An 8,764-nucleotide genomic window follows, 5' to 3' on the forward strand; every position below is an offset into this window, starting at 1 on the left:
TGTGTGTGTGTGTGTGTGTGTATGTATGTGTGTGTGTGTATATATATATATACATATATATATATGTATATATATATACACACACTCATCTACTAGCTAAAACTTGTAATCAAAAACTCAATGTTTAATGAAGCTTTCATACTGACATCCGCTGTCACAACAATGAAAAGTGTGAGTTACTAGATAAATAAGTTCCCAGCCACAGCTCTGGGAAGTGACACTGGCCTCTTGCTTCAGTCTCTTATAACTTAAAGAGTTTTCTTTCTGTAGTCTGCGTTGTGGCTTGTGTTTGCCTGTTTGTTCTTTCTACTTATGATTTTTTCTGCAGATAGCACTTTGCCCTCCTTTGGAGCCATTCTAGTGTTCCTAAATGCAAACGCATTGTAATGTGCCTGGATGCATTTTGTGTAGACACAAGTTATGGTGCTGCTGGCCAGGAGTTCAAAGTCAATGACTTAATATATGTTAATAAGGTCTCTTTCAACAGAAACATGCAAGAAACAAGTTCACACATTTATCACTTGATTAAAATGTTGTGATTAAAGGTCATAGAAACTTAAACCTTATATTTCTCTAAGGAGCACAAGTTCAGTATTTGTTAATTCAGTGTTTGAGACAAATTTATAGAATTGCTGTTCTACCAAGAAACTACAAATTCAAAACTTATAAGATGGCTTTATTTTTTAAAATTATTTCTTTGAGAATTTTGTTCAATGTATTTTGATTGTATAATTTAATACTATGTTGGTTTATAAAAATAATAGTGCCAGGTTCTCCTGCTAGAACTCATGAGATGTCTAGCCACATGTTCTTGGCCCCAGGACCCAGTAGCAGTGCTAGGTGTGGGTTTCATCTCATGAAGTGACCTTAAATTCAATCAGAAAGTTCTTGGATACTCCCCTGACCTCCATGCCATTATTGTACCAGTGAGCATGTCATGCATGCCAGATTGGGTAAAACTGATAATTGGTAATATTTTCTCCTCTGGAATTGTGCATAGTACCTTCTATTTATGAAAGCTATCTAGTAGGTATTAAGATTCCAGGTGAATACTAGATTGATTTCTTCATGTTCCATGACTTAAATATGTAGTATATATCCAACAACAGGATCTCACTATTAAGTTCTGGATAGTAACCAAGGGCACTGACAATAGCTTGTAATGTTTGGTAGTCTATAAGCCATCACTGACAAACAACTCCAACATGGTAACACATTCCTGATACTAGGATTTTTATTTGTTAGATTATAATGTCTAGTAAGAGTATTATTACCCCATTATGGGTTATAACCATTTCAAATCTTTGTATGTATTTATGTATATATAAAAAGCTTTTATAATAGCAGGTTTCCATATGACTTAAAGAAAGACTCAACCAACAAACTAACCCCAGATTTACAAATACCAACATAGAAACAAAAACAGCATGAAAAAAACCTGTCTAGTTCCAAAAATACAAATTTCATAGTAATGGTTCCTAATAAAAATGACATGGAAGGATATCCAGACAGAGAATTAAAAATAAGGACTATAACTATGTTCAAACAACTCGAAGACAAAGAGCTGAAAGAAACAAGGAAATCTGTCTAAGACATGAATACAGAGTCTGAATCCTGAGGAAAACCCAACCGAATGGAAATAAAAACCTTAGTGGAAAGCCTGACTGACAGACGGATCGTGCCAAAAGCAGAGTTGGGGTGGAAGTCAAAGTAGAGGAGTTGGAAAGAGAGGTTGATGAGAGAGTTTTTTCAGATGAACAGAACATGGGGGAGTTTGGGCATAACATAAGAAGAACTAAACTTTGAATTATGGACATAGAAGAAGGATAATACCACAGCACACCCACAGAGAATATCTTCAGTAAAAAAACAGAAGAAAATATCCCAAGCATAGTGAAAGAGATGTCCATCCACGTTCAGGGGACTTCAGAACACCAAACAAATTGGACCAAAAAGAATTTACTTATGGCATATTATAGTTAGAATCACATTAAAAACACAGAACAGAGAAAAGATATTGAAAGTTGCAAGCGAGAAAGGTCAAAATCATTTATAAAGGCAGGTTCCATATGTATTTCAAGTCTTAAAAGACAACTCTCAACTGGTATTACTGTGCCCAGCTGCACTACCACTGAAATTGTAGGAGAAACAAAGACTTCCCATGATAAAACAGACAAAAGGAAATCATGACTACCCAGCCAGCTCTACAGAGGATGCTAGAAGGAATATTTCAATCTAAAGAGAAAGGTGAATACAATACACCTGAGATGTCATAAGGAACAACTAGACAATGCCTAGACACATAATCAAAAGAGATCTGGAGAAAAAACCCACAAGATCAACAAGATGACAGGAATTAACACATAATATTCAATAATAACCATGACTACTAACCATCTCAATTCTTCAATAAAAAGACACAGACTAACAGATTGGATTAGAAAAGGAGATCTATCTTTTTGATGCTTCTAAGAGACAAGCCTCATCATCAGTGACAGATACAGTCTCAGGCTAGAACAACAGAAAAGACATTCCAACTAAGTGGAAGTAAGAAGCAAGCAGGTGTATCTGTTCTTTTTGTTTCTTTCTTTTTGGTTTTCGAGACAGGGTTTCACTGTGTAGCTTTGGAGCCTGTCCTGGAACTCTCTCTATAGACCAGGCTGTCCTCAGACTCACAGAGATCTGCCTGCCTCTGCCTCCCAAGTGCTGGGATTAAAGGTATGTGCCACCACCGCCTGGCAGGTGTAGCTATTCTAATATCTGGCAGAATAGACTTCAAACCAATAGTAGTCAGAAGAGTTAGGGTCGTGGATTTCATGCTCATTAAAGAAAAATCCACCAAGAAGCTATTATAACTCTAAATATCTATGCACCAAACACAGGGACACCCAATTTCATAAAAGACACACTACTAGATCTAAAACCACAAATTGATCCCAGCACAGTGAAAGATAAACTCTATACTGCTTGCATTAATAGACAAGTCATAAAGAAAAACTCTGGAGTTAAATGTCATCATAAATCAAATAGACCCAACAGAGAATGTTCCAACTAAATGCTAAAGAATATACATTCTTCTCAGCAGCCCACAAAACTTTTTACAAAATTGGCCACATATTGTGGCATAAAGGAAGTCTTAACACAGATGGGAAAAATTGAAATTGCATCCTGCATTCTATCTGACCACAATAGGATAAAGCTGGACACCAATGGAGTAGAACCTAGAGAAAGTACATGACTTCACAGAGAGTAAACACACTACTGAATGGTAATGGGTCAAGAAGGAAATCAAGAAGAAAAAACTAAAAATCTCTATAACTTAGTGAAAAAACAAACAAACAAACAAAACCCCCACAACATACCGAAATCCATGGGGCACAGCGGAAGGCAGTCCCAGGAGGAAAGCTCATGGTACTAAGTGACTTTATCAAAATAGAAATTTTTAAAATGAGAGTGATGTACCTCGGAAAAGAACAACTGACACCTCAAAAAAGTAGATAAGAAGATGGCATACAGAGATGACTCAGGGACACCCAACACCCCCCCAAAATGACTCAGCAGTCCAGAATCAAAACCAGGGTTTGATTCCCATTGCTGACATGGCAGCTCACAGCATTCTGTAACTCCAGACCCAGGGGACCCAGTTCCCTCTTCTGGCCTCTGTGTTCACTTCATGAGTGTGGTCCACAGACATAACTGCAGGCAAAACACCCATACATAAAAAATAAAAGGTGAAAAAAGACAGGCAAGGGTAATCAAAATCAGGGCTGAAATCAATGGAAGAAATGAGAGCTACCAAGATTGACCTTTTACCAAATTAGCCAAAAGAAAGAGAGGAACCAAATTAATAAAATTAGATATGCAAAAGAAGCATTACAGCAGACACTGAGGAAATTCAGAGACTCACAAGGACATACTAAAAAAAAAAAGTTCCACCAAACTGGAATCTAAAAGAAACTGATGAATTCACAAATATATATGACCTACCAAAGCTAAATCAAGGAAAAATGAGTAAGTTGAGCTATGGTGATATTCTATTTGTACTGAAATGTGATTTTATTTGTATATTAATAAATAAAGTTGCCCAGGGGTCAGAGCTATTAGAGCCATAGCAAGAGCATGGCGGTGGTGGTGCACGCCTTTAATCCCAGCACTTGATAGGCAGAGCTAGGTAGATCTCTGTGTGATCAAGGATACAGCCAGCATTGGAGACACACGCCTTTAATCTCAATACCAACCATAGAAGACCTGGAAGTTTGTACAGACAGGCAGTGACGAGGAGGTCATGTGGTTGAGTTTACAACCAATGAGAAGGCAGAACAGAAAGTCTATATAAAGACAAACACATAGGAAGTAGGTCTCTCTTGGCTGAAGAGGATTGCTGAAGCAGGAAGGGTAAGGCTCTTAGCTCTGACCTCTTGGGCTTTTATCTTTACATTGGCTCTGTGTTTCTTATTTAATAAGATGGTTGGTTACTTCTACGTTGAGCCCTAACATCAAATGAGACAGAAGCACTAAATACAAATCTCCTCACAACAACAAAAAGTGCCCAGGGCCAGATGGATTCAGCACAGAATTCTGTAAGACCTTTGCAGAACCAACAGCAATGCTCAAGTTATTCCATAACATTTTAAAAAAATTGAAAATGTTCCATTTTCTATGAAACCAATATTACCCTGATGCAAAAACCATTCAAAGACACAACCATGATGAACATGGACACAAAGCATTCTCAGTAAAATACTTGGAAACCAAACTCAAGAGCACATGAAAGGCACATTGATCAAGTCTGCTTCGTTCTAGAGATTCGGGGATGGCTTCACATACATAAATCAACAAGCAGCGTATAAATAGACTCAAGGACAGGAACCAATAGTCACCTCATTAGATGCAGAAAGGCCATTGATGAAATCCAGCATCCCTTCATGATAAGAGGCCTGGAGAATCTAAGACTACAGGGACACATCTCAGGATAACAAAGGCAGTACACAGCGTGCCCACAGCCAACATCATGCTAAATGGAGAAACACTTGAATCATTTTCACTAAAATCAGGAATATGATAAGGATGTCTGGCCCTCCCCCAACTCCTGTTCAATAATAGTATTTGTAAAGTCTTAGAGCCATAAGACAGAAGGAGATAAAGTGATACAAAAAGGCAAGGAAGAAGATAAAGGATGTTTTAGTCTATTTTTAAAGGTAAGTGACATGGAAAAATATAAGTTCAATTAATCAAAGTATTACCTATATGAGACTATTTTCCAATCTATCTGATTATATACAGTGCAAAAATGAGCTTTATTCCTGTTGAGCAAGGATTTTGAATTCATTTTCTCCGTGTTCTGACAGGCACACATGCTAGACTCTCCACCAAGCACACAAGCTTTGAGGAACGAGTTTATGAAATCCCAATCCTCCTCAATGATAGGGGACAGCCACCCATGGAAGGCACTGTCTTCTTACCAGGTAGGCACTTTGCATAGGTGACATGGAATGTCTGTTATCATGATAGGTTAAGGGGTCCTTGTATTTAAAGTGGGATTCAGCAACTATTCACTTGAAAACTTATCCTACCAAATACTGTTCTGCTTTTTAGTTACTTTCTGCAAGTGTGTGGAAGGAAGCTGTTTCCGGCCAGCAGGCAGCCATGATGGGATACCCACTGTGGGCATGGCAGTTGGTATACTTCTGACCACCTTTCTGGTCATTGGTGAGTATGACTTCTAGGAGCCAAGGATTCTTGTCGCTGGCTTGAATGTGAGCTCATCATATCTTCTTACTTAGGGGTTTCCTGACTTGGGTACTCACCGAGGATATATAACCAGTCAATCATGTTGAAGTGTCCTGGTCAGGAGGTACTATGTCAGAAGAACCCCTCCATCTGTAGTTTCAATCCTTGGATTTCCTGCTGACATTTATACCACAAGACTCTTTGTATTAATCAGCCTTTCTTTAATAGTAACAAATACCTGAGATAGTCAACTTGACAAAACGTTTCTTTTTGGCTTGTGGTTTCAGAGTTTCCAAGCCATGACTGATGGGCTTGTTGCTTCAGGGTTCATGCCAAGGCAGCTCTTCATTGAGCAAAGCTGCTCACGTCCCATTTGGGAAGAAATGAGAGAGAAAGGGGCTAGGGTCCTACTGTCCCCTTTGAGAGCATGTCTTCAAGACGGCTAGGGGAGACTCCTGATCATTGAAGTCTTACCTGGTAATGCTGAAGTGGAGACCAGTGGAGCACATTCAAGATTGAAATCCTACCAAGCTTTACACACAAATTGCTATATTTTGAGCCTGGTTACCAAGCTTTTTTTCTGAAGGAGAAAGACATGCAGTCTCTATGCTCTTCTGTGTCAGGCACTGGGCTTGTTGGATTGGTATTGTGATAGGCAAGGCCTGCGTGATCCTTTATTCAGAGAGGTCACGGGCTCTTCTGCCCATGTTGGAATAGGTAGGAGTGTGGGCTTTGAAGAGAAGATGCTGTGACACCTGAAATGTTGCCGAGTTTTGCTCTGAGTTTGTTGTTGTTGTGGTATTTGTTTGTTTGTTTTATGACTCTGGCTCTTTATAATCCAGAGTGACCACTGCATCACAGCCTTGACACTCTACCTAGCTGGATAGCAGTCCGCTCTTGTAGCGCCTTGCCTCCCACGATAGCCATGCCCTCTCTTTGGCTGTCCTCATAGTGGTTAATTAGAAAGATACTTGAATATTCACGTGCACATGACTGAATGGCTTAACACAGTCTCACGCTGTCTTCTGGAATAATTCCCATCTCCTCCTTTCTTTAAAGTCTTCTCAGCTATTCCCTTTATATCTAGACAGTTGTTCTCATGTCCCAAGCTGTCATACTGGACTTTAACACAGGGCTCTGAAAGGACTCTCCTTTTCTCATGCTCTTCAGTGCAAACTCCTTATGACATGGGTGACATGGGAAGGCCTTGGCAGCCTGGCTGCTACTCACTTTATCATGCATGGTGACTGGGTGACCTCCTTGAGAACCACTGTCTGCTGCATATACTTCATACCAACAGAGATGAATTTCCTTTCTTTTGAGAGAGGGACTTTCTTAGTAGTTAATTCTGGCCCTGAACTCAGGCAATCCCCCTGCCTCAGCCTCAGAGTTATATATTTGAGACATTATTTACCTAACTCCTTCTGCCTTTATGCCTTTCATTGTTTTTCCTGCCCACCTTGAAAGGATTGAGTTCATGCACCAAGTTGCAATTTTTTCACACAGTCTTATTTCCATGATCCTACTCTAAGTTAAAGAATGGGGAGTTTTGAGGATATGTAGAAATAGGATTAATAGGCCTTTTTATGTCATACCTTTATTCTTTTCAGATGGGGGTGTATGAATTATTACAAGATTGTTAGCAAGTTTCTGACCATCTAGTCTTCTCCACCATGGTGCCTCCTGTAATTACTGATGAGCAATTTCTTTAAAGTAACTCCCCCTTTTCCTAGTGGGCTCTGATAGTTCAGATTAGTGCTAAAAAGCACAACGTGATCTTGTCAGTTCAGAGAGGTAAGAGAAATCAGGAAGTGCAGGCAACCCACTCAAGGTCCTTCAGGATGGCTGGACCTGCTAGGAAGGTGCCCAAGGTGTGTATTTACCACGAGGCTACATGCCAAGCCCTTACTGTGAAATTGAAATGGTTTTTAAATCATAAAATGATGCATGCTTGGTAGGTACTGTGGAAGCTCTAGGTAGGTGAGCAGATCTGACAGTTTTCTGGTTCTTATTCAAACCCTTTCTCTGGGGAAGAAAAACTAGAATCAATATTTGGGGACATACGAAGTTCAGACACTCATCCACATACTTTTCCCTCAGAGGAGTTAGGACATTGGCTCCTCTACTCCCCAGGAGAGATCCTGTCAGCTTCCAGATTAGTTACAACTTGAGGCTTCCTACATATTGATAGCAGGTGAACTGGTTACTTATGCAAGAGGGCCAATGCCCAGAGTTCTGTACTCACTAGAACGGAGCACCGTCAAATCGCACAAACGGAGGTTCACAGGTCATTCTCCACTAAGACACTGTGCTGTGTTGGTACATCTACAGCTTGCACTTGTTTGACCCTGAGTTTTCTCTTTTCAGGTATAATTTTAGCAGTTGTGTTCATCCGCATGAAGAAAGATGAAGGAAAAGATAACATTGAAAATCCTCAGTCCCCTGAAGCTAGACCTCTGAGAAGCTGAATTTGAAAAGAAATGGTCAAGTTTATGCACCAAGTGCTACATCAATGCCTCAGCTGTTTAATTTCATCCGAAATGTGAACTATAATTGGTAGAGTTTATGTATCATGTGCTATATCAAGGCCCCAGATGTTTAATCTCACAATTTCATCCAAAATGTGAACTATAATTTCTTTGATAGCATGCCACTCTTGTCTTGTAATATTTTATACTACTTAGATATTTTATGTGCTGTAGACATTAGAGTTATTTTCCATTTCCCATGACATTTTCCTCTCCCACAAAAGGCTTAGCTACATAACCTAAACTTTCCACTCTGGGGCGGATGAGCTGACTATGTTTTCTGTACATTGTTGCTTCAGAGACCTCTCAGTTATCCATCACCAAACTTCCCAGACTCCATTTCTTCTTTTTCTATTCCATCCCGTGTACCTTCATCTTTTGGTGTTACACTGAATTTAGAATATGTCACACAAAAGAACAAAGTGAAGTCCCGGGAAAAAGAAAAGTGGGCAGCTTTGTTCCTTAGCACGAACAACAGCTTCTCTGTGTTATTAACCATCTTTAAT

General features: G+C 39.5%; 1 protein-coding gene across 2 annotated transcripts in view; it reads left to right on the forward strand.

The window, feature by feature from the left end:
* Cdh17 (cadherin 17) overlaps window positions 1-8,198 on the forward strand; it is a 60,024-nt gene extending 51,826 nt beyond the window's left edge. For both annotated transcript variants that reach the window (XM_052718029.1, XM_052718030.1), the window contains 3 exons: window positions 5,349-5,465; window positions 5,596-5,709; window positions 8,098-8,198. In XM_052718029.1, coding sequence (XP_052573989.1) covers window positions 5,349-5,465; window positions 5,596-5,709; window positions 8,098-8,198 — 332 coding nt within the window. The remainder of the gene's footprint in view (window positions 1-5,348; window positions 5,466-5,595; window positions 5,710-8,097) is intronic.
* The last annotated feature ends 566 nt before the right edge of the window (window positions 8,199-8,764 follow it).

Source organism: Peromyscus californicus, unplaced genomic scaffold (assembly GCF_007827085.1).
Source record: "Peromyscus californicus insignis strain IS unplaced genomic scaffold, ASM782708v3 Scaffold_5__1_contigs__length_169319896, whole genome shotgun sequence".
Classification (NCBI taxonomy): Eukaryota; Metazoa; Chordata; class Mammalia; order Rodentia; family Cricetidae; genus Peromyscus; species Peromyscus californicus.